The sequence below is a fragment of the Choristoneura fumiferana genome, chromosome Z (assembly GCF_025370935.1).
Source record: "Choristoneura fumiferana chromosome Z, NRCan_CFum_1, whole genome shotgun sequence".
Lineage (NCBI taxonomy): Eukaryota > Metazoa > Arthropoda > Insecta > Lepidoptera > Tortricidae > Choristoneura > Choristoneura fumiferana.
The window spans coordinates 40099050-40125015 of NC_133472.1; the positions used below are offsets into that span (position 1 = coordinate 40099050).

At 39.4% G+C, this 25966-nt stretch overlaps 2 protein-coding genes across 2 annotated transcripts; one reads left to right on the plus strand and one right to left on the minus strand.

The window, feature by feature from the left end:
• Nucleotides 1–2353: 2353 nt before the first annotated feature.
• Cypl (peptidyl-prolyl cis-trans isomerase-like 1 Cypl) lies at nt 2354–3733 on the minus strand. Its single transcript, XM_074099936.1, has 2 exons — nt 3502–3733; nt 2354–3422 (listed from the first exon to the last, which is right to left on the minus strand). Exons 1-2 carry the CDS (start codon nt 3570–3572, stop codon nt 2978–2980), a joined length of 516 nt encoding a protein of 171 aa, XP_073956037.1. The 5' UTR covers nt 3573–3733; the 3' UTR covers nt 2354–2977.
• A 1439-nt stretch (nt 3734–5172) lies between these two features.
• RhoGAP68F (Rho GTPase activating protein at 68F) lies at nt 5173–25628 on the plus strand. Its single transcript, XM_074099923.1, has 9 exons — nt 5173–5544; nt 5612–5734; nt 14044–14168; nt 16008–16162; nt 16699–17016; nt 17851–18092; nt 19501–19701; nt 21272–21378; nt 22248–25628. The coding sequence occupies exons 1-9, from the start codon at nt 5496–5498 to the stop codon at nt 22416–22418; spliced, it is 1491 nt and encodes a 496-aa protein (XP_073956024.1). The 5' UTR covers nt 5173–5495; the 3' UTR covers nt 22419–25628.
• Nucleotides 25629–25966: the final 338 nt, after the last annotated feature.

Consider the following 25966-nt stretch of genomic DNA (forward strand, 5'->3'; position numbering starts at 1 on the left):
TTTGCCGCATGTTATAAACTCGCACTCGTATCTCAATGGCCCTTATCATGATACAGTTGCATTAAACACTATTGTAATACTTAATGCATAATATCATCCTACAGACTAGAAAAATATATATATTTTATTGGAGCAAATCACGTGAGAGTTATTATAATCCATAGAAAAATAATCTTAGTTACATGTTGCATAACACTTTCCAGGGCCGCCAAGTATGGTGTTTTAAATATTTATTTACTTACATATGAAAGGTGAGTCCTGTGTTTTTCATATCTGAGTGGCTTCTGCACCACTTCACACAACAAGATGGCATATTTTTTAAATTGATTCGAGCCTAAACGCAATCACAAACTTGATCGAAATTTTCCACGGAGCTACTGCACGACTCAAGTTTTACGGCCGAACTGGCGCGACGCGCGGTAGATATTTTAAACCCCGCCCGTCGCGGTAGACATTCCGCGGAATGGTTATTCGGGTTTAGTTACGTTTCCAGAGAATATTTATTCGTAGCTGGTATAATTTTTGAGTGTCAAAATTGTTATATCGTCATCTCTTATAAGTCTGTGATATCGCCATTCTAGCCCGGCTTAGATAATTTTGTTACTTCTGCTTAAGAAATAAATAAATTATTTTTTGTTTGATTCAACCTACCATCCTCAAAATCCAAATGTTATAAGATTATGTTAGAATTCAAATGTTACAAGATATATTCAATGCCAATCTGGTCCAAATGGTCCAAAAATTTATGCGTCTGGACTGTAGGTACGTAAATGGGCACTGACAAAAGTCATAAAATTTACCAAGGGACTCCTAAAGTGCATCATCAACTTTCACTCATTACTACATGAATTTTGATGCAGCTTGAAGTCCCGAGTATAAATTAATATCTGGAAATTTTTAATTATATCTAAGTATCAACATCGTTTAAACAGTGTACTTCAATCAAGCATACGGCAAGTGTTGTCGGCTTTTTTTTTTTTTATTTGACGCGGTTTCTCGTGGACAGCCAATGGATAGCTGGGCTACTACGAAACTCAAAACTCTGAAGTTCGTGTCGTGCGGTCCCTCTGGCACTTGTACTATTTAATACGAGAGCGAGAGGGATGGTACGATACGAACTTCGAGTTTCGTGTTTCGGCAGGGCTACTACGAAATTCGTCAATCGAAGTTCGTGTCGTTCGATCCCTCTGACACTTTTAACTATTTAATACGAGAGCGAGAGAGACGGTACTATACGAACTTCGATTTTCGAATTTTGGAGTGGAGCCCTCCAAAGAGGTAGCCCTCTAACAGCGCGAAAGTAAAATTTCAACGTTGGGGGTACAGCGCCATCTATCGGCAATATAGGCTATAACTAAAAGTATGTGTGTTGATGTTGATGGTTTTTCAGAGGTACTTCTTTATTACAAGTATTATATTACACAACAAGCGTGCATAAAGATCTGATACGACTCTATTTCTAGGGCCGGAAGGACGTGTCAGATATTTTTGCACGCTCCGCTGTGGCAGATATTAATGTTGGCGACTGTACTGACCATTCAAAGTTGAACATTGCCCGGATGTCATTCAACGGCATTTTAGTTATACTGCGGCAGCTTTGCACTTGACTACATACAATACAAAGCAGAAAGTTTGGGACTTATTATGACCATACCATACCCCGGGACTTTCGGGGCACCGATGCTTGACATTAGCCAAAGAGTAGGTATCGAGTTAAAAAATAGAGTGCACTCTAGCTGGTTTCTACCTAATAAACAATTGATCAATAAGAAAAAGAAATACATGATATTTAAAACTCAAAAAATATAAAATTTCCTAAGATGAAATTGTTTCACTCTTAATCAAAAAAAAAAAAAAAAAAGAAAAGATTTTTAATAAATTGAAGTTGGTTTTAAATAAGAATTTTGGCTATAGCACACTAAACATCTTGAACAAATTGTTACAAGGCAATGAAAAATCATTCAGTGGGTTAAAATGGATATTTACAGCAAGAGACCGCTGCTTAACTGTTCCAAAGAAAAGATATTAATAATTTATTTCGAAAATCATGTCAACTACTAAATTTACTGCAGGTAATTAACGTTTTTATTATTATCTCATAACATAAGCCTTGGTACTAAACCTAAAATACTAGTATAATTTACGATTCGCAGTGAGGTAATTATTCATTAGGCATAATATGATGTTTTGTCAGAATAACCTATCTATTAATGTCTACTCTTTAGGAAATTGTTTGTGCCCCGAAAGTCCCGGGGTATGATTGTGACCAGTGTTTTGTTTTGCTAAGATTTTACTTACTAGCTTTTGCCTGCAACTCCCACAAAAATTCATGATGTAAGGTGAAACAACTAAGTAAATGATGCAGTATAACATCTTTATTTATTTGAAAAATTACTTAAGTCTCACGTCAATACTGGTATTGGTACACCTGGCATTTACTTAAGTTTTAGAGTTGTTTAAACCTTTACTTTACACATGGGTGGATCCTATGAATAAATGTAATTTTTTGTTCATATGGTGGATCCACTATTTCTTGTTGTTATTCTGTCACATTATATTAGATGCTGCAAGATGTTTATTAGATGACCAATTATAAAAGGGGCTTAAAATTACCATAAAAATGCATGTTTGGCAGTAGGTAAAAGGGTAGAAGGTAATTATAGCAACAAGTGGACAAGAAAAAGTTGATTGACCCTTATATTATAAAATAACGGCAATATTTAATAGTTTGTAATATCTGACACAACATAGTGTTATGAAAATAAAATTGAATTGAATATCACTATAAAAATAACTAGTAATTTAATTAAATTTACAGCAGGTTTCAATGAGTTAGCAAAGCCAATGTGGGGCATAATTTTTAAACGAAGCTTAGTAATATGCCTGTGGTAAACAGTCCCCCTATCTATTTGCCAAATTCTTAATATTCACTTTTTCACACAGATTTCATACAAAGACAATTTATAAAATATTTTTTTTACTTAGGTATATATGCTCTTTCAATTCTAACATCATCAACGGGGCAGTCATTTTTGTCACATTCAACTAAACCTATTCTCTTTACTACCGCCATTCCGCTCTGAACTCTACCAAATATGGTGTGTTTTCCGTCTAACCACTGTGTCGGCGCTAATGTTACAAAGAACTGCGAGCCGTTTGTATCTGGCCCAGCGTTGGCCATAGATAATATACCAGCTCCAGTATGTTTTAAATCCGAGGTTATTTCATCATCAAATGTTGGTCCGTAGATTGATTGTCCACCTTTTCCTGTGCCCGTAGGATCTCCGCCTTGGATCATGAAGTCCCTAATAACTCTATGGAACTTTGTGTTGTTATAGTAACCTCTTCTAATGAGCTCCATGAAGTTTCTGCAGGTAAGTGGAGCATGCTTCCAATACATTTCTACGACCACGCTGCCCATACTGCAAGATGAGACAGAATTAAGTGTTACATTGTTTATTTTTCACACATAAATGAGCATATCAGTGTTAAAATACTTACGATGTTTCTATGACAGCGACCGGTGGTTGCCATGATTTATCAGGAATACCAGCATTTGAATAGCCCAGCATGGTTGATCAGATAATTTGATAAATCTTTATTTTATTTCGCACGCTACACTACTATTTGTAAAGTTGCTGGCGTCAAAAAAAAAGAAAGCTGTGCTAGCTCAACACCTGGTAGTTGTTTGGCTTTGGCTGGCCGCTGGCTTGACGTAGGAAATGTAATGACAATGACATATGATTTGACGCTTAGCTTACACCATCCATAGTGCTTTCTCTATAGGTACTCTAAATACTCTTTGGTGCTTACACTACCACAGACTATGAGTAAGTATCTCTTTGGAGTTGCTTTGGAGGAGCTTTGGAGTCTTTTTTGGAGTGGAGTAAGTATAAGTAAGGCATAAAAATTGAAAATGGAAAATTATATTCGTTTGTGAGACAGATGAAAACGCTAGACATAAATATTTTCATTGGTATGGTACTGGAAGTACATAAAGTGTTTGCCATATGGTATCACTAGAATACTTTTCATTTCACATAGCTTGGGTACGGTATTGGACGTACTACCCATGGGTACGGTACTTTGAGTATTTATCTAGAATAGAATAGAAAGGTACGGTGGCACATGTCATTATGCAAAATTTAAATTCGAATCGATATTTTGTGATTTTCGATTAAATATGCTAAGGATGTGTAATCGTGATATTTTGTAGTGTGTAGTTTATAGTAATAGTGATAGTTTGTATTTTTAACTAGTTTTTGCCTGCCTGTGGAATGGAAAAAAAACAAATGTCACCGTACACAAGTTATCCGTAAAGTATTATACGAAATTCAAAGTTCGGTCGTCCGATACGAACATCGAATTTCGTATCGTACCGTCCCTCTCGCTCTCGTATTAAATAGCATATGTGTCAGAGGGACCGCACGACACGAACTCCGTGTTACGATTTTCGTGGTAGCCCTGCTGCAGAGACGTTACGCAATAGCCAATGAGGTTGGAGGTAGGGTAGGAGAGTATCGTTTTGTTGGCATATTGGCAACGCCACAGCTACAGCAGCAGGGCTACTACGTAACTCGAAACTCGAAGTTCGTATCGTGCCGTCCCTCTCGCTCGCGTATTAATTAGTATAAGTGTCAGAGGGACGGCACTACACGAACTTCGTAGTAGCCCTGAAGGGCTACTAAATAACAAATTTATTTATAAACAAGCAAATAATATACACAATAATTAACAGAAATAAATAAAAAAAGAACTAAAAGTAACTTACTCTAATCCTAAAAATCTATATTTACAAATTTCACCCAAGTCGATGCTATTGTGCAGGGTGCCCGCCCATAAGGCATGGCTGCGTTTCCTCGTTGTATGTCAATGCCAATACGTTGACCGAGGAAAGAGCCAGCCCTCTGACACTTATACTATTTAATACTTCGAGTTTCTAGTTTCGTAGTAGCCCAACAGCAGGGCTACTATGAAACTCGATACTCGAAGTTCGTGTCGTGCAGTCCCTCTGACACTTATACTATTCAATACGAGAGCGAGAGGGGCGGTACGACACGAACTTCGATTTTCGAACTTCGGAGTATGCCCTCAGTATGTACCTAGATATGGTTGTTGATGACAAACAAACTACCAATGTTGCCATTTTTTATGAACAAGCTTCTCCCTATGTTTGACGTAAATAAAGAAAAGAAAGAAAAAAGTTGCTTGTGTTAGTGATCCTCAGTGTCTAATCGGGCGTTAATATTTGCTTAGGTAATTCCCTACCCACTTTGTGTTTTTCAAATTATATAGTAATGCGATGTATTTCCACAGTCCATTGGCCGTTAAGACAGTGTTTCAAGAGCGCCACAGTCCTTGATTAACTAGTGTCGTAATGAGAGTGGAGAGGAAGTGACATTACAGTACATAACATTACCAACAGTTTTCTCTTAAATTTTTACGTATATAGCTGATAACGCAAGGGCTCTTGGGGGGCATTTCGACAAGCCGACATGGAGTCAGAATATCAGCCGAAGCTGGGTCCCGTGCGGGCCTTCCAAGGTACGTATCGATCGATGCGTAGGTAGTTTGATTAAGGTAAACATTAAATCATTTGCTACGTACGCAGTTTTGCACGGGAACTCCGAGGCGGACGAGTCGTTTACCAGTCTGTCGGAGTACCACGACTACGAGCCGCGACTGGAGTTTGACGACTCTGAACTCACCCAACCCATACCGACCGACGGTCTTGGTAAGTTGTTCAGAATATCACGCTTCCATGCTCATTGCGTCCATAACATTGATAAACAAACTTGTTGAAACTGTAAACAGCTACTTGGTACCTTCTGGAACCTAGAGAAAAAACTTGACCTAGAACGCAGGTCAAGTTTCTTGATTATTCTCTATTCTTTGTTTACTTATTTATATGTCCTTGGTCTAATGCATAGATATAAATAAAACAATAAATTTAAACAAGCAAAAACCCAACCAAAAGCTGTGGTGGCCTAGTGGTTTGACCTATCGCCTCTTAAGCAGAGGGTCGTGGGTTCGAACCCCGGCTTGCACTTCTGAGTTTTTCGAAATTCATGTGCGGAATTATATTTGAAATTTACCACGAGTGCGGTGAAGGAAAACATCGTGAGGAAACCTGCACAACCTGCGAAGCAATTCAATGGTGCGTGTGAAGTTCCCAATCCGCACTGGGCCCGCGTGGGAACTATGGCCCAAGCCCTCTTGTTCTGAGAGGAGGCCTGTGCCCAGCAGTGGGACGTATATAGGCTGAGATGATGATGATGATGAAAAACCCGACTGCCTTGAAAAGTACTAAAGAGAAGAAAACAAGTCTAGTGGGCTGGAACTTTGTTAAGTAGCTGAATTAAAGTTCAACAGTCGGGATCCATTAGGTAAGAATTTTTGAGTGTCATGATTAATTTTTTTTTATTTTAAGCTTATGCTTGTTAAAAATATAAAATCTCTTTATATTTTAAATTAATATTATGATTTTTGAACGTAGTAAAATGAAATTATGCTAAATGATTGTATGACGATTGGACGGCACCCAAAAAAACCGCATCAGAATCGATCAATCCGTTTGAGAGCTACGATGCCACAGACAGACCTTGGCGTCTAACTTATAACATCCCTCTTTTTGCGTTGGTGGTTAAAAAAAGGTCTCTAATCAAAGGCACTTCACATTTTCAGTTGCTAGTATATGCATATATAAATTCATTTAAAATTTGGATCTATTAACGCATTGCATCTCGCCATGCTGGATGGAGATATAATAAATTGAAAAGCAAGAGGTGCGCCGCCATGAGGACTTTTTTTATTTTTTTTAAAGTAGACGAATGTTGACGCTATATTATTTTGGCTATATTTTTAAGCCCCAAAGTAATTATTTAATTTATTTTTTACCAAGTTTACAATGAAGTCAGAGAAAACTGGGAACCTCTATCAGGTGAGACTAAGTTTTTATTGCAACGTCTGAGACCCCGGCTTGGGCTAAAAATTCCAAATTTCCTTTATTGGCTGAGTTTTGGCTGTTTTATTTTCTTTAAAAATAACCTGGCTTCCTAATTTTTATTATTATTTAAACTACCATTAAGACTACCATTTTATTAGTGTACTTTCACACGTCAACACAAAAATTAATACAGTGACAATGTGAAGCCCCAGGTAGTCATTAGTAAATCATTTCATGAATGATATCAAAGCTGTTAGGAATATAAATGTCTCTATACTTGGTTTGAATAGGTATTTAACTAAATGTAAACAAACTACAGCTAAACATTTTACTTATCTATCATTGTATTGTAATACAAACTGGACTAGTGTATTTCAGTACAGAAGTGTAAATGTTTAGACAGTTTAATGGGGGAATTTCAATATGTAAGACACCAATTGACATTGTTTTGTTTACATTTAGTTAATACCTATCCAAACCAAGTATAGTTGTCTATTATTTGACATTGATGTGTCCCACTGTTAGCTTTCAAGTTCAACCACTAGTATTATGTACAGTCACCAGCATTAATATCTGCCACAGCGGAGCCTGCAAAAATATCTGACACATCCTTCCGGCCCTAGAAATAGAGTCGTATCAGATATTTATGCGCGCTTGTTGTGTCAGATGTTGGTGCTGGTGACTGTACATAACAATTTCTCTCCATGATGAATAAATCATTGATTCTAATAAACACTTTTTAAAATCAGTAGAGGGAATGCGGTGTGGAAAATTTAAACAATACATTCTAGTAGGTTCCAGAACTCAAAATATTTTTGATAACAAAAAAATCTTTTTAATTTTGTTTTAATGTGGCTCTGTCCATCGGAGATCAATTTTGTCAGTGTCTAGTGGGTTTTGTCTTTGTATGGCAACATTCTTTTCATTATTTTCATTCTTCTTGCTGACTGTACTACATATGCATACCAAATTTCAAGTCGATGCCATTAACCGTTTAAGAGTTCCGTCCTGTGGAGACGCTCCTGGCCGGACTACCAGGATGTCACTACCAGATCATTGTATTGTCACGCAATTTACATAAGTATACCAAATTTCAAGTCAATACAACCACTGGAAGTTGGTCGAATTTAACTTACAAGATTTGATTACAGACAGACTGACAGACAACGGGACAGGTGAACCTAAATAAAATCTTGTAAAATAAGCTATATTCCTTACATTTACAAGTATTATTGTACATAGTGTACAAGAAAGTAGTTTTGTGTATCTGTCACATATGTGTACAGTCAAGGGCAAAAACATGTATATGCTTTAGTACCTTGTCTATTTTCGTCATATTTGAACTGCCATAAATATGAACTGTCACAGTGGTTAAAGTGACAAGGTACTTTTGAACAATATCAAGCTTTCTCTTGCATTGGTGACATATTTAAAGTATTCTTAATTTATGGTTTATTTATTTTTATAATAAAACTGATTATAGTTATCAAGAGACTCCATATCTTTGGCTGACGAGTTCAGTTTTATGTGTGATGTTTAAGTATACATAATTATATTTACCAGTGTTAAACCCTCTGAATACCAGTGTAGTGGGTTGCAAGGGATAGTAATAATCAAGATAATTATTGTAACAGTTACAAACTGATAACTATCAATCATTCCTAGAGCTAATAGAGTAATACTACGTATATCCAAGTAGCTACTAAGTAAACTGAAACATTTTTATTAAGAAAAGGAAAAATTAATAATTAATAAAATTATGTGTGTGTGTGTGTGTGTGTGTGTAAATGTGTGAGTGCGCGTGTGAGTGTGTGTATGTATCTATGGGTGTAAAAGTTTCTGAGTCTATATGGGTGACAGTGTATGTGCAGGTACGTTAAAGAGAAATGTTGCTGTCTTAAGTCAGAAGATACTCGGTATCATCATAATCGAGTTTTTGCAACCACTGTGAGACTTTCTTTTTCATTTGAAACCTACTTAATCTAATTATTTTTAAAACATTATTTATCTTATTATAAAGAAATGAGCTAGTGATTTGGAATTGTCTCGAAGCAAATTTAGTTTTATGGGGTATGGGAGGGCAAATTCTGTAATGATTTCTTTTAGTAAGATCTGGTTGCCGTACTTGCGCGTGCCTGCGCAAAATGGAGCCCGCGAGAAATTCCGCCCAAACATAATCAACCTGTGCATTTGATTGAGTGACAAGATATTTTAACACTTTCTGTCAAGTGACCCGTTGTTTGTCACATTTGTCATAACCGTCAACGATTGGCGGGAAAACTTTTAGTAAGCATTATGTGCCTTTGACATTTATGTATCTGATGTATCTAGTTACTCGTGACAGTAAAATAAGTTTTAATCACTGACTATTAATTATCTCTAGGTGGTAGGACCTTGTGCAAGGTCCGCCCGGATTGCTACCACCATCTTGCTCGCTAATCCTGCCGTGAAGCAGCAGTGCTTGCACTGTTGTGTTTCAGCGTGGAGAGTAAGACAGCCGGTGAAATTACTGGCACGTGAGGTATCCCATCTTAGGCCTCTAGGTTGGCAACGTGTCTGCAATACCCCTGGTGTTGCAGATGTTTATGGGCGGTGGTGATCTCTTACCATCAGGAGACCCACTTGCTCGTATGCCATCCAGTCAAATAAAAAAAAAATCTCATTAACATTATGTTTTAACGCAGTAAAGTTGATTCTCTAATTATCTCCAAAACATAACAAACTTTTACATATACGGTACTTAAGTCTACGCCTGCTGGGCATCAACAGTAATCACAGCTCGACAAGGGTGAACTATTATTCTTATGTTGTCATTACTGTTGTGTGTATAAGTATAATATAAATGCGATTAGGTGGAATGCTACTGGTTACTAAGGGCGCTCGCCCATTGCGACTTTTTGTAGCGATGCTGTCGCGCGTTTTGTAAATGCTCGACTAACTCGCTACTAACGCGCGTTAGTCGCATTGGCAACGCGCTACAGAAGCGATGCTAACTAGACATGGGTAATCTCAACTCCGCGAAGTGATCTGACTCACTAGATCCAGCTCCGGTGTCGGTACCGAATCCGCTTATTGAATCCGACTCCTTTATTGACTCCGGTTCTTTCGAGCGATTATTAATTTATCTATGGCCGATGCGGCGCGGCTCGGTTCGGTAGGTACCAAGGTCAATGTACTGAACTGAACTGAAGTACCGATTCGTTTCGTCCTTTTAATGTTGAAAAATTCTAAATTGTGTATTTTTTAAAGAACTATGAGCTACTTAAGAACCTACTAGTTTTCTGTTTGATTATTTGAAGCTTGAAAACAGTGTTAAATATGCGTCGCCCGCTCCGGTCATATTATATTGTGTTTTAATTCTATCTTATTTCTTTCCAATGTAACCGAGCGAGAAGTCCGTCCGAGTGCCGACGTAGGTACCGGCTCACTCAGCGCCCGACCAAACGTACTAAGATCCGATCCGATCCGATCCGAGCCGAGAGTGATAGCGGAGCGAGTGAGTGTGACGGCGATCACGAGCCACTCGATCCGGCCGGACTTGGTCGGAGTTAGTAACTCCGGAGTCGATAAGATTTGAAAGGAGTCATTAAGGGATTCGGATCCGGTTGAGGATCTGACTCTTTTGAATCTTCAGATCCGGATTTACCCATCTCTAATGCTAACGCGCGACGATTTCGGACGACATCGTGGAGAGAACGGAGGAAGGGTGTGAAGGGAGGGAGGGAGAAGCGCGTTTGCATCGCGACTGAATCGTAGTTATGTGGGCGACGGCACACAGCTATCGACCGCATCGCGACTACCTATGCGAACGCGCGACAGCATCGCTGCTGCATCGCTACAAAGAGTCGCCGTGGGCGAGCGGCCTAAAGCAGCAACATGTTTCCTGTTCATATCAGTCTTATCACAATTATGTTATTTATGCGGCTTGAATGCCCAGTAGGGCCACTACGAAATTCGAAATTAGAAGTTCGTATCGTACCATCCCTCTCACTCTCGTATGGAATAATGTTAGCGTCAGCGGGACGGTACGATACGAACTTCGATTTGCGAATTACGTAGTAGCCCTACTGTCCTTTCATACAAACTGCTTGTCGCCTTAATTTTTTTTTCTGTTTGTCTCTTTGGAATTTGTATGCATAAGCATAATAAAATAATTATTATGATATTAAAGAATTCAATAGTACTCCCAAAGGAAAAACTGAATTTCAAATGGTTTCCTTAAATACTTTCCTGTTAACAAATACAACTACTAGTATAAAAACTTATTGCGTCATGAAGTCGTTATTATAAGTGATTCACAATGCACAATGCTTACTGAAATAGGTATGTCATCATCCCAGCCTATATACGACCCACTGCTGGGCACAGGCCTCCTCTCAGAACAAGAGGGCTTGGGCCATAGTTCCCACGCGGGCCCAGTGCGGAACCACACACATTGAATTGCTTCGCAGATTTGTGCAGGTTTCCTCACGATGTTTTCCTTCACCGCAAAGCTCGTGGTAAATTTCAAATGTAATTCCGCACATGAATTTCGAAAAACTCAGAGGTGCGAGCCGGGGTTTGAACCCACGACCCTCTGTTTGAGAGGCGATAGGTCAAACCACTAGGCCACCACGGCTGACTATAGGTATGTGTGTAACAATAAAAAGACTGACTGAATCCTGTAGGTACAGTCGAGTTCACAGATACTAGATATCTTTAAGCCGAGTTTAGACTTGCAAGAAAAGTTGTGCAAGTTGCATGCATTACATTGCGGCGCTCGATGGACCAATACAAACTCGTTGGCTTCACGGCCTCGCAATGTAATGCAACTTGCACGATTTTTCTTGCAAGTCTAAACTCGGCTTTACACTTCAGTACCTTGTTCGAATGTTGAATGCTATAGTAAATTTAAACGTTTAGGTAATTAACTAAATGTAAACAAACTTCAGCTGCCAGATTTGGTACATTCAAGGATTTTAAACATTTTACTTATCCGTCATTGTAATAATAACTAGTTCAGTGTATTTCAATACAGAAATGTAAATGTTTAGATAGTGGGAATTTCAATATTTGCTACACCGATTGACGTTGTTTTGTTTCATCATCATCATCATCCCAGCCTATATACGTCCCACTGCTGGGCACAGGCCTCCTCTCAGAACAAGAGGGCTTGGGCCATAGTTCCCACGCGGGCCCAGTGCGGATTGGGAACTTCACACACACCATTGAATTGCTTCGCAGATTTGTGCAGGTTTCCTCACGATGTTTTCCTTCACCGCAAAGCTCGTGGTAAATTTCAAATGTAATTCCGCACATGAATTTCGAAAAACTCAGAGGTGCGAGCCGGGGTTTGAACCCACGACCCTCTGCTTGAGAGGCGATAGGTCAAACCACTAGGCCACCACGGCTTTTTCACGGTTGTTTTGTTTACATTTAGTTAAATACTTATTCAAACCAAGGGTCATACTGAAAACCAGCGCTGCGGCTTGCTGTGGCAATACGCTGAGTGTGGCCCTAATATTTACTTCTTTCGGCACAATGTTTATTTTCTTTTCTTTCTTCTGTTTAATATATATATAAGTTTAGTAAATAAACTTATTCTTTCTTTCTTTCAAACCAAGTATAGATTTCGCAATCTCTTATAGTGTGACTTCTCCAACTGACCCATATCGGTTGATCATTCTGTATCTGTAGAAAGATTTAACTTCTCATATATGTCCACTAAGTCCAGTTTTCAACCGTCATCCGCTTAGAAATACGTCATTTTAAAAATTTGGACGCCATTGTGCGCATGATTGTCAAGTAACGTGACTAGATTACAGAATAATGGCCAAACGGTATAGGCACAGGAAGCCGGGAACGACTGGCCGTCCGTTAGTCGAGACGAGCGTATACGTAAAAAAACCGGCCAAGAGTGTGTCGGATGCGCCCAAAATAGGGTTCCGTATAGCCATTACGAAAAAAATCAAGTAATATAAATAAATGCGTATTGTGTACGGAATCTTCCAAGTAATCATTCTCAAGCAATCTTAGCCGTTATAATTTTCGTTGTAAATTTGATATACTTACCACCATCCTTTTCTTTCTTTTGCAAAAAGAGGGGAGTTATAAGTTTGACCGCTCCGTGTGTCTGTGTGTCTGTTTGTGTCACTGTAGCTCTTAAACGGGTGGACCGATTTGAATGCGTTTTTTTATTTGAAAGCAGATTTCCTAGCGATGGTTCTTAGACATGTTTTATCAAAATAAGTTCAGCCGTTTTCGTGATATTGAACTTTGAAGTGACAAAGTTTAAAAATTAAAAACTTACCAACTTCTGGTTGGTAAGGTTATTATATTCCGACTATATATACCTTAACGGGTGGTAAATCGACGTTCTAATAATCAGACAAATTTATTTTTTGAAAGTGGTATTTTTTATACATCGCCATATTTCTTTATAGTCCATAGTCGCAAGAGCGAAACCATGCGAAACGATCGCTGACTCAGCATTATCCTGAGGCGTTATACACCTGCAGCGCTGATTTTCCGCCAGAACCGTCTGTGACTTACGGTTGATGCATACGAATGTTTGTGCTTGAGTCTTGGATGTTTGTATGTATTTAAGTATGTATAATATTTACCTTTATATGTATGTCTACCCGTTGTCTAGCGCCCATATAGTACATACAACCTTTGCTTAATTTGGGGCTTTGTTCAATGAGGGCTATCGTTTTTTGCCTCACTAGATGGCGCACGGTTGCGTGAGGTTTTTAAGTATGGCTTTCAAAGTCTGTTATTACGGGCGTGAAAACAAAGTTTAGATTAAAATCATATTTAATACACCTTAAAACCGTACCATAAAAATATCGAGCATGCCACAGTGTTGCATGCCCGTTTTGTTCGGAAAAATGGGAGGACAAAGGTTTCCGAAAGACAAAACTGTCTCAAAACACAGACATTAATTTCGGAACGCGTATTTGCCATAATTAATTTCAGATATTGCAAACATTTCGGAGACCTCACGCTACACTAGCGCCTCTAGTGGCGAATTCATACGCGATAGCCCTCATTGGTGTAATCTGTCCCAAGATATTACTATTATATTGTTATTGAAGACCAAGGTGGTTTGTTCCCAGCGCCCCTGCCTCCCGAGTTGTTGGATATCCCGGATAACCTGCTCCAGAGATCTGGCAGCGATGGCACCATCGAGGAGAACTTCGAGGAGGAACTCGCTACCAAACTCGAGGAGATTTATACGGAGGTATAACCTTATATATATAAAAGAGTAACAGGACCTATCTTACAGTCGTGACTGTTAGATAAAACACTGCTTAGCTTATGGGTGTTAGCGCATTTTGCCGAAATCACGTGCTCGCAATTTTGTTTCAGTTACTAATAGGGCAGAAGTACTGGTTTTGGCCAGCTTAAGCCCGTTTTTGGCCAGTTGAAATTTGCGGTCACATATAAAAAGTTATAGTATTAAAATAATATGTTTACAATACAATACAATAACAATTATTCTTTTTTTTTCTTTTTTTTTTTTAGTGAGTTTTTAAAAGTTTATACTTGCTGAAACGAATAATTGATTTCAAACGTATATTTATTTAAACAATAACTGGCCATAAAAGGTACAGTGGCCCCAAACGGTGCTTCTGCCCTAATACATTAGGCGAATGCCTCGGGCGGCATATTTAGGGGGCGGCAAACACCATAATTTTTTTATGGTATGTGTGAAGTTCCCAATCCGCACTGGGCCCGCGCGGGAACTACGGCCCAAGTGTTCTCATTCTGAGAGGAGGACTGTGCCCAGCAGTGGGACGTGTATAGGCTGGGATGATGATGATAATTCCATAACAAAAAAAATGTCGCACCTACGATTCGGACCGATTAGAATGAGTAGGTACCCTTAATAAGAGGGCGGCAAATAGTAGATTGTACAACAAGAGCATAAAACGAGCCATTTTACCCGAGACGCTCAGCCAGTACGGCGAGGGTGGATAGACGTCGAGGGGAAAATGGGTTTAATACACTGCTTTTCACTTCGATTGCGAGAAAATGAAATAGCAACAGATGAAACAATTGTTCACTTGCTAGGTAGCTCTTATTTCTCATGCATTGCTAAATAATTATATTGATTTTGATGATTTTTGATCTGGATGATTTTTTTGATTGATTTTTAGTTTTATATAAATTAAAAACTATTTAAAAATATATAGAAACTTTTTTGTTTGTGGCTGTTGGCACCTGACTGCCTTGGTCTTAGACGAATATTTTAGTAATTTTATGTCGCCTAAATCCAGCATAAACACGAACTTTTCGAGCATGAGAAGTGAAAATTTTCTTTTTTGGCTGATACCTACCCACGCTACGCCACTGGATGGCACTTCGGTCACGTACTCGTATCTTTGGCATAGTGTGCCTGCTTAGCTGGTCGCGATGCGTGCGACAGATGATGATGAAGAGGTAAAGACAGGAGATGTTCAAGAGGTTTATTAAATGTAAGATAGAAGGCACAATTGTGCCTTCAAGATCCCTTAGAGGGTTAAGCAAAACAGGATACAAATGTGCGATGAAACTGGTTATAAAACACTGTAAGTAGCCGCGTATCCATTAGAGCAGCCTCAGGCCGAGCACCGCGAGCCGAGCCATATTTTGTCGGTTTTTTGGCCGTGCTCAAAGGAGCCTCAGTCTGAGCCGTGCCTTTGGCAGCGTCTCCACTTGCGCGGCCTCGGAGCGAGGCAGCCGCTCGGCCCGAGGCTGCCTCTAGTGGATACGTGGCTAATAACTGTTAACTGTTATGATATATGTATGATCGAATAGCTATCGATGTCAAAATAATAAAAATATTTAGCACGTCCTTATATTATGGCTGCTGATCTGAGAATGATTTTTGACATAAAAACAAAGTGTTGAATTTGAAAGTACAGTGGATATTCGAAAATTGAAATTCGAGTTGAATTTTTAAAACGAACCAAAACATGCAATGAGGAAGAGGTTAACAATAGACAAGGCTTGATCAGCCTTGTTACAAGTTACAAGCTTGGACACTAATTCCTGCTTAAATCCGTTTGAGTTCCTAATCGAATGCTTATCCGTTGAGATCGCGGCGATATCCCTGGACGACAGTTTCGCGGAGCTGAACGACAGCGGACTCGTGGAGGTGGTCGGCGACGATGAGATCGGACGCCGCATCATCGTCGTGTCCGCGTGCCGGCTGCCGCCAAACAAGGACCAACACCCGGATTTGCTGCTGAGGTAAGTTAGTGACGTACTTAACGAATATCCGCATTCGCGTTCGCGAATATTCGCACGTTTTTTGACATTCGTATTCGTAAAATGTATGCGGCTATTTATGGAATATGTAATTGAGAGGGACGGTACGATACGAACTTCGAATTTCGTAGTAGCCCCCCAGTCCGCAACTCCGCTCCGCATAGCCCTCGCTCCGCTCTGTTGTATGTATTACTATGGCCGCTATAACAACATATACCCATACAACAAACGTGTTTTTTTTTGCGGTTTTTTTTTCTTGATATTAATAATGGCAACAGGTAGATGCTTGAAATATTCACAGAATATTTAAATGTATATTCAATTTATAAATAAATAATCAAATTAAAAAAACTAAATATTTAAAGGGGGCTCCCATGCAACAAACTTGATATATTTGCCGTGTTTTTGCTTATGTCTAATGTTGTATAGATAATGGTACAGAACCATTCGTGCGCGAGTCCGACTCGCGCTTGGCCGATTTTTGTTTCTACTCTGTGAATAAACATATCTTTCCGCAGGTACCTCATGTTTACTCTTGACAAGTACGTCGAGCAAGACTACAGTCTCGTCTATCTCCACTGCGGTTTGACTAGAAACAACAAGCCACCAACCTCATGGCTCTGGAAAGCCTACAAAGCCTTCGACAGGAAATATAAAAAGAATCTGAAAGCATTATATCTGGTTCATCCGACAAATTTCATAAGGATAGTCTTCCAGATGTTGAAGCCGGCGATCAGCGTAAAGTTTGGAAGGAAGGTCATGTACTTCAACTATCTGCACGAACTTCAGCCGCATTTGGATTTGGATAAGCTGAGCATACCGCAGCAAGTTTTAGAGTAAGAACATTTTTTTAGATTGCGAACTTGATAAGGCGATAAAAATTATACGTAAGAAACTCAAGAAAGATGACCTGTTGTATGTAGTAGTGCACATCTGCAACAGTAGTGTGGTAGTGCAGTGTTGTAGTGTAGCGGTATAATGTTTACTTGGTTTTTCTCTCTTTCTTTTCTTTCACAGAATTGATATAGGACTTTTCTAATATTCGTAGAAACGTGTCCGTATAGATTCTATAGATACAACAGGGCATCTTCTTAACTTTTTACCAATAAGTCAATCGAGTCCATTACAAACATATATTTGCAGGCCGTTGGTTGTGTGGTCAAACCCGACATCAAAATTTACTGTTGAAAAAAAAAAACACTAGAAATTTTAATTAAATCGGCCCACATCCCCCCACTGCTGGGTAAAGGCCTCCGTATGCAAACGCCTATGTAGAAGTTTAAATTCGAAGTTTTAACGAATTATTAGATCTTGTTTGGTTTGACAATACAACACTCGGCAAGCGTGTCAAAAAAACACAATATGGACAAACCTAACGCCACATGGACGGCAACTATCTTAAATATTGGTAATAGTACGTTTTATGCAGTTTTTCTTTTTTTTTAATAGTAAAAAATGCATTTATGGATTTACGAAAATTCGTCGAACAAATCAAAAATTACAAAAACTTAACTCATCTTCTATTATGAAACAGATCGTGAGGGTTCTTGATAGTGCTTATTTATATCTACAACTCCTTTTTTTTTCAAATATATTTTTGGATCCCACAAATAGGTCATTATTGCTGAATTCACAGTTATACAGGTATTAACCTACCAACCCCGTCACAGGTACGATCAGCTGTTGCTCCAGAAAAATCCGAAGGCGTCCGAAATAGCACGACAGTTGGCTGAAAAGAAGCCCCCCACGAGCCAGCAGAGCGGCGACGAGGCGCGCAAAGTGGGCCTCTCTCCCCCTCCCACGCAACAGTTCGGGGTTTCCCTCCAGTTCATAAAGGAGAACAATTCCAATATGGTGGACTCCATCCCGCCTGTTGTTAGGCAATGCGTGGAGTTCTTGTCGCAACCTGATGGTTAGTCACTTTTCCTACTAATATTATGGCTGCGAAAGTTTTTTTTGCTGATGGTAGGACCTAGTGCAGGGTCCGTCTGGATCGCTACCACCATCTTACTCGTTAATCCTACCGCCAAGCAGCAGTGCTTGCACTGTTGTGTTCTGGTGAGGAGAGTAAGACAGCCGGTGAAATTACTGGCACAAGAGGCATTTTATCTTAGCCCTCTAGGTTGGTAACGCACCTGCAATCCCTCTGGTTTTGCGGGTGTCCATGGGCAGTGGTGATCACTTACGATCAGGTGGCCCATTTGCTCGTTTACCTTCCTTTGACATAAAAGTGTGAGTATGCGTGTAATATAACGCTTTACACTTTTGTGATTTTCACTCACTAGTCAAAATACCACAAACAGAACTACTAAAACACACGAGTAATATTTACCTCGACGTTTCAGGTACGTACCCGTGGTCCAACTAATTTGTCCAACCCGGAAATATTATATTTACATTTATTTATATAAATATTATATTTTAATACAAAAATAGGTAGGTTAGTTAGGTAACTTCAGTTGTCCGAAGGGCAAAATACCCAGAAAGAGGAGATCCGCCCAAGGGCGTCGAAAAGCAGTTGGACAAACTATAGTTGGACCGCGGGTACGTCACGGACGTTTCGACCACATTACAGTGTCATTTCTACTCAAGAGTGGTGCGTGAAGCGGTTAAAATAATAAAGCACATAAAATTCAACCGGGACGATGGATACAAGCTTTCATCTTCGTGGAATCCTGTTATAAATAAATGTCGGCGTCGGGATGAATGTTCGGAGGGACGATCGCACGTTGTTAGTGTTGTGTGTCGGTGTGATGGGGTGACAAATAAAAATTACCAAGTGCGGGTAGTTCGAGATACGAGTGCCGGTACTATTTGTGATCAAGTGCGGGTAGTTCGAAGCACTCGCGCTGCTAGGCAGACTTGACACCCCACACTTCAGTCTACTCGTGACCACGGCCACTGTAATGTGGTCGAAACGTCGAGGTAAATATTACTCGTGTGTTTTAGCGTGAAAGTCCTGTTTGAGGAATTTTGACTGCGTTTATTGCTTGTTACTCCTTCATGTTAAAATTGGTATGTAGAGACGATGTCTGGAATAATAAAACACGACAATAGTAAGCGATACCTTTTCATAATCAATTTCACTATGATTTCCTTGACAAAAGTATGAGATGTCAACATGTCATTAGTAGCACGAAGGTTCCACACTGGGTCGTGATTCATTTGTTCGACTGTACATACGGAGAAAACAACAGAGTAAGCATGGTACATATTTGTTGTGATATACCCACGTCTCGCCCTATCTGCACAGGCTTCCTCTCACAAAGAAAGGGCTTTTAGATAGCGGGTAGATTTTTTTTTCGCATTTTTTTTTCTAGCTCTCGAAACGGAGGGTATATTCCGGCGTTCAGCCAACATATCGGTGATCAAGGAGCTCCAACGGTCCTGCAACAAGGGCGAGCCGATATCCTTCAGGAACTGCCCGCACAACGCCGCCGTGTTGCTGAAGACATTCTTGAGGGACCTTGAGGAGCCTTTGCTGACATTCGACCTGTACGAGGAAATACTGAAGTTCCAATGTGAGTATTCTAATTGTAAATAAAAGGAGGAGGGTTGATCATTTGATCAAGCAATGATATAATATTTTGAAAAAAATAGGTACAGTCACCAGCACCAATCGTCACTGCCGTGCGAAAGCCTTGTAACTACCAAAGATATGGTACAGTTACCAGCACCAATGGTCACTGCCGTGTGAAAACCTCGTAAGTGGGCGAATATTAGGGTTTTTTTTGTCATTAGTGTCTTCGCAGGTGAGGTAATGCCCAGGGTTGTATTCTTATGAAAATTTAAGACAATACCGATGCTGAAATTAGCGTGATTAAAATAACAAACGTAGGACACTAATGACGTTTGACCGCGCGGTCAAAACGCTCGAATATTCGCCCAAGTACCAAAAATATGGTACAGTCACCAGCACCAATCGTCACTGCCGTGTTAAAACCTCGTAAGCGGGCGTTTAAAAAGTGTACCCTTTCTTTTTTTTGAAATTTTGGAAAAAAATAGTTTTTCCTACTCAGAATCAAGAGCACAATCGATTCCGGTAGTTAAAAAAATTTTTTTTTCATACATTCAGTATGGATGGGCGTGACAAAACTGACTCATAAAATTTTGTATGAAAAACTGGGGACATTTTTTGAAACGATCGGAATCGATTGAACTCTTGATTCTGAGTAGGTAAAACCATATTTTTTCCAAAATTTAAAAAAAAACGGAATGGATACAATTTTTTTACACGCCCAAGCACCAAAAATGTGCATAGTGTTTTTTTTAAATGTGGACATTCATTACAAGATTTTATCATGAAGAGTATGACTTTTTTGAAAAAAAAATGTTACGAGGTTTTCACACGGCAGTGACGCAATATCTGACACAACAAAGCGTGCATCAATAGCTGATATGTCCTGTGGATACGACTCTGTTTTTAGGGCCGGTAGCACATGTCAGATATTTTGAACATGAAACTACCGTGAGACTCGCTCATATTAAATATAATGACCCGGATAACTCACGTCTTAAATCGAGTTTAGCTCGACATGTTTCGGGCCCGAAACATGTCGAGCTAAACTCGATTTAAGACGTGAGTTATCCGGGTCATTATATTTAATATGTCAGATATTTTGTAAGCTCCGCTGTGGCTGATAATAAATGGTGACTGTATCTCGTATAATACACGTAAAGTGGGGATGTTTTTTTCTCGCTCTCTATCTATAGTGTGGTATCATCGAATAGGTCTTTTACTATAAGCAAAAGCAAAAGCATTATAAGTTGTGTTGTTCTTTTGTGTTTCGGCGTGGAGAGTAAGACAGCCGGTGAAATTACTGGCACTTGAGGTATCCCATCTTAGGCCTCTAGGTTGGCAACGCATCTGCAATACCCCTGGCATTGCAGATGTTTATGGGCGGTGGTGATCTCTTACCATTAGGAGACACTTGCTCGTTTGGCATCCAGTTAAATAAAAAAAATATTAAAAAAATGAAAATACGCCTATGGATATTTGTCTCTTAAGTGTGAGGTACGAAGTTCGCCGGGACAGCTAGTTATAAATAAAAATATATTATGTTATATACGTTTCTTAATTCTTTTTTTCAGTATGGTCCAACCGAGACAAACCTAGGCACGTCAAGATACTGATACTAGAGTGGCTTCCTCCCGACAACTACAAACTTTTGAAATACATCATACAGTTCCTGTGGAAGGTAAGCCAAAAGGGCATATTAGGCAAATCTCTGCGCAGGGAGCGACACTAGCGCAAACCCATGACAACGTCAGTTCTCTTTATATTTTGTCGCCATGACAGATCATGACCAAAGAGTATCAGTATTCAGTACCTACAGAAATCATGATGAATTTATTAGTAACAAAATAACGTGATATTTACATCGATTGTAACGATAGAGCTATATTTCCAAAAATTTTATTTAAAAAAATATGATGTTATGGCATTAAAGATACTCAAAAAACTGCTTACGGTTTTATGCTATTATAGTGCTGCACTCTGACGGCACAAAATTGCAGTAATATTCCCTATTCGTAAAAAATGTGACCCATTTTTGTAACTTATGGTGTATTATATTGAATGACTAAATAAACTAAACTATGCTTAGAGAAACTTGACCCTGTCGCCGTATTGTCTAAAGCCGAATTTAGCCGTTTTAGTTTAAGCCGTGGTGGCCTAGTGGTTTGACCTATCCCCTCTCAAGCAGAGGGTCGTGGGTTCAAACCCCGGCTCGCACCTCTGAGTTTTTCGAAATTCATGTGCGGAATTAAATTTGAAATTTACCACGAGCTTTGCGGTGAAGGAAAACATCGTGAGGAAACCTGCACAAACCTGCGAAGCAATTCAATGGTGTGTGTGAAGTTCCCAATCCGCACTGGGCCCGCGTGGGAGCTATGGCCCAAGCCCTCTTGTTCTGAGAGCCTGTGCCCAGCAGTGGGACGTATATAGGCTGGGATGATGAGTTTAGACTTGCAAGAAAAATCGTGTGACAGAAAGAAGTGGTGAAAACGATTATGACTTCATGTGTATAGATAATAAGGCCTCTGATCGAAAGCCGCAAAATTCCAGGTACAAGACAGGAGTTGCCTCAACAAAATGACGAGCAGCAACTTGGCAGTGGTGTTTGGACCCAACCTCTCGTGGCCGCCAAACGGCCAGATGTCTCTTCAGGCCATCGCCCCCATCAATTCATTTGTGGACTTCCTATTGAAAAATCAAGAAACCATCTTCATCATTTAAATTTCGCGGAACGTGGAACAGCCAGAAGCGGTTTATCGGATTCGAAATTTTAAATCGGTTTCTTTTAGTTTCGTAAACGTCGTATACGGATTGCCGGTGACGTTTATTTTTGTAGTTAAAAAAGCGACTGTGTTGCTTTTCGGACTACACGGCGTCGAGAAAGTGGTAATTAGTGATAATTTAAAATTTTGAATTGCGATTTTCTTCTCTATTTGATTTTGGTAAAAGGCTTCCTAAATTAAAAACTACTTTCGAAAAATTATTTGATAATCGAAACAGGGTTATTTTGTACTCGTTGAAAAGATGTTTGTAAGTCTTCCTTGTTGTCTTGGCTTTACATTTAGTGGCAAATTTTATTAAATATTTTTCGGATAGTTAAATTACAGCCGATGCTAAGCGAATCGAATATACCTATCATGTTCAAATGCTGGGCATTATAAGTCTTTTTCTTATTAGTGCAGAGCGAAAGAGATCGATGTATAGCAAGCGTACGTCCCTAAGAGTCGGGAGACACTTATGCCTAACGGTTTTCGGCCGATTTAAAGTTTAGAGAAGGTAAAGATAAAAAACACAAAGTATCACTAGATGGCGTTAGTATCGGTTAGTTTAAACAAGGATGGTAAGAGTATACTTTATGCCCTTTTATGCTAGACCATTTTAGAGACTACGCTACCGACCCGACCATAGACAATCTTGTCTTTGTCTAGGAAACCAATGAATAGATTCAATAAATTGATTAATGAAATACAGATATAGGTAGTATTTTGTTCTATCTACTAGATGATTGTCTATTCTTCTTCTAATGAAATGTGTATCAAAAGAATTACCTTAAAATATAGTCTGATCGCCGAGAATTGAGTTGATAAAAAAACAAATAAGTCAATTATTAACTGTACAAAATATAAAACAGCACGCGACCTCCAAACCCCCGCACCTAGTGCGTCCCCAGGACACGTATTTGACAACAATTGCGTGACTCTTACCACCAAACTCAGTGCGCGCGATGAAAGCGACGCCTGTTATACAGTTTGCGATAATTTAGCTAATCCTAAACGTGACATATGTCAAGGGTACTACGATATATTAACACTATCAAGCGATATTTTGTCTTTCCTTAGTCCTTGTTGTGACTCGCGTTTTAGGCTGCGTTTCCATTAGAGATGAGCGATGTGTTTTTCATGAACCAATAGGAACGCTTCGTATACCTCGCCTCGCTCCGCTCAGCTGTTTCCACCAGCGCGGTGCCACAGAATATATAATAGCACTAACGTACAGAATGGCCACGCTCCGCCCCGCACCGGTTCGAGTTACCCCACCCCTCAAGCGCAGATTGTAGGAAAACCGCAGGAAAGCAGTCGGGTGCGCGACGCGATGTATGTCGGCCGCACGGCACTAAGTTAGGGAGCAATAATTTTGCGAAATGGTAACGGCACCCTACCTACTTCCTTTTTCTAAATAAATAATGATTTCTGAAATTATCGCGATTAATACATGAAATAACTACCTACCGAATAATTCGTTTAAGTTTGTAGTCGTATATCTACTGTAATTGAAAATAATAATGCTTAAATACACAGACAGACACATTTTAATTAGGTTTAAATAAATAGGTAAGATTAACGATTACATTGATTTGCACTATCTAAGCCATACCTAAATATAAGTACCTTTAAATATCATTGGTAGCACTTATTAGGTTTTATTAGGTTTTGCGATAGTCAGCCCTGTGTATCTTACGCACACATTGACGCGTGTACAGACGTCGTCGTGCCTATGTAGATTCAAGAACGCGTATTTTGTACGGCGTGGCCGCCGTGTGGCGGTGCTGTGCAATGATAAAGGGTGTAGTTAATGTACAACTTGTTAATGCACGCTTAAATAATGCACGGCCTGATAATCCGTGCTTATGTGCACGAATTATCATGCCGTGCATTATCACCCCGTACAGAACTAGCAGGGAACCAATAATGTACGACGTGATAATCCGAAGCATTATGTCTTCCGATTATCATGCCTTACGATTTCCGTGATTGAAATAAAAAAAAAATACCTAACGAAGGGCGAGAGCGGCGAGCTCGCTCGCACTTCCTCGCCCTTCAACCTAACCCGGCCGGGTCGGATCTGCTCCGACTACTGCTGCGCTCGCTCGATTCGCGGCGAAAATAGTAGATTATTGTCGTGGCCTGGAAGTAGGCAATTGCTGGCTGAGTATGAGTATTAAACGGACGAGCTTGCGAGTCCGTTTAACTAATACGAAGCCAGCAATTGCTATTCCAGCCGAGACTAATATAAAGCTTTTCTCAAAAATGGTGAATAATTCTGAAATAGGACAAACTTTTTCTCAAAATATATCATAACATTTAATTTTATTCCAATATTTTTCTTATGCTTTCCCGCCTTTTTTTCATTAAAAATAAACTGCAGGTGTATTTTTCCACCGAAAACACCACAAGCTGTTCCAGACCCAATTGAAAAAGTCCGGAGTTCCAACAAAATATCTGATACTGGCCATTAGACTTGGCTGTATACGACTTGTGACAAAATTTCCATGGCCTTTTAAACTTAAAAAAAAAAATTGTGACTGATTGCAGGCGCGCTAATTCATTATTGTCGAGCTAGCGCGCCTGCAATCTTTTTAACTTTTTAATTTTTCGCTGACCATAAACTATGCACTTCACCTTCTGATATGTAAAGAATAATGTCAACTTTTACGGACATTTTTGAGAAAATGTCTTTTCATTCGAATCGATTGATTCAGATTATCACGTCGTACATTATCACTACTTACGTACATTACAGCGCGCGCAATATTTTGTACGTCCTGATAATGCGCGACCATGATAATGTACGGCATGATAATCGGAAGCAATAATGCTTCGGATTATCATGTCGTACATTATTGCGCGTACATTCCGAGTTTTACATTATTGTTTCCCATGGTAAGTAAATGAAGCGTTTCTATTGGTTCATGAAAAACACATTTACTCAACACATCTTCGCAGGTGTAAGTGATCCCGGCGGTAGACTGTAAAAACTTGTTTAACGTATAAACTAATAATTGGGGTAGTGCCTGGGCTGGGACTATACCTCGTAAGGTGAATTTGGAAGCGAGCTTAATTTATCAAAAGTTCATATTGAAGCTTGTTATTTATATTATATATAAAAATAATTTCAGACATATCAGCATTACTTGTGGTTAAAAAATGCCGCAGGGCCTAACGTTTCTGACGCTCGCGATCGCAATCAAATGTCAGTTTTTGTATGAGAAATCTGTCATTTATTTATTCATCTTTATTTATTCTCTCCCAGGATGAGGAAGATGGAAGTGCCAAAAATTTATTATTTTATCAAATTAGATTCTGTACGATGGATTCACGCTCGTTAGGCTGTTTCCATCAGTGATATGCGAGGATGTCTTGCAAAGACTGTGTTTTTCATGAACCATTAGAAACGTTCCATTTACCCTCCCTCGCACAGCACAGCTCTAGTGGAAACAGCAAAGCGAGGTAAATGAAGCGTTTCTATGATTGGTTCATGAAAGACACGTT

Bases quoted from the DNA above. Each gene is read 5' to 3' on its own strand.
- Cypl (XM_074099936.1), bottom strand. From the start codon at position 3,572: ATGCTGGGCTATTCAAATGCTGGTATTCCTGATAAATCATGGCAACCA. The intron at 3,423-3,501 runs GTAAGTATTTTA...CTCATCTTGCAG, and splicing joins GTCGCTGTCATAGAAACATC to TATGGGCAGCGTGGTCGTAG.
- RhoGAP68F (XM_074099923.1), top strand. From the start codon at position 5,496: ATGGAGTCAGAATATCAGCCGAAGCTGGGTCCCGTGCGGGCCTTCCAA. The intron at 14,169-16,007 runs GTATAACCTTAT...TTATCCGTTGAG, and splicing joins TCGAGGAGATTTATACGGAG to ATCGCGGCGATATCCCTGGA. The intron at 19,702-21,271 runs GTGAGTATTCTA...TCTTTTTTTCAG, and splicing joins GGAAATACTGAAGTTCCAAT to TATGGTCCAACCGAGACAAA.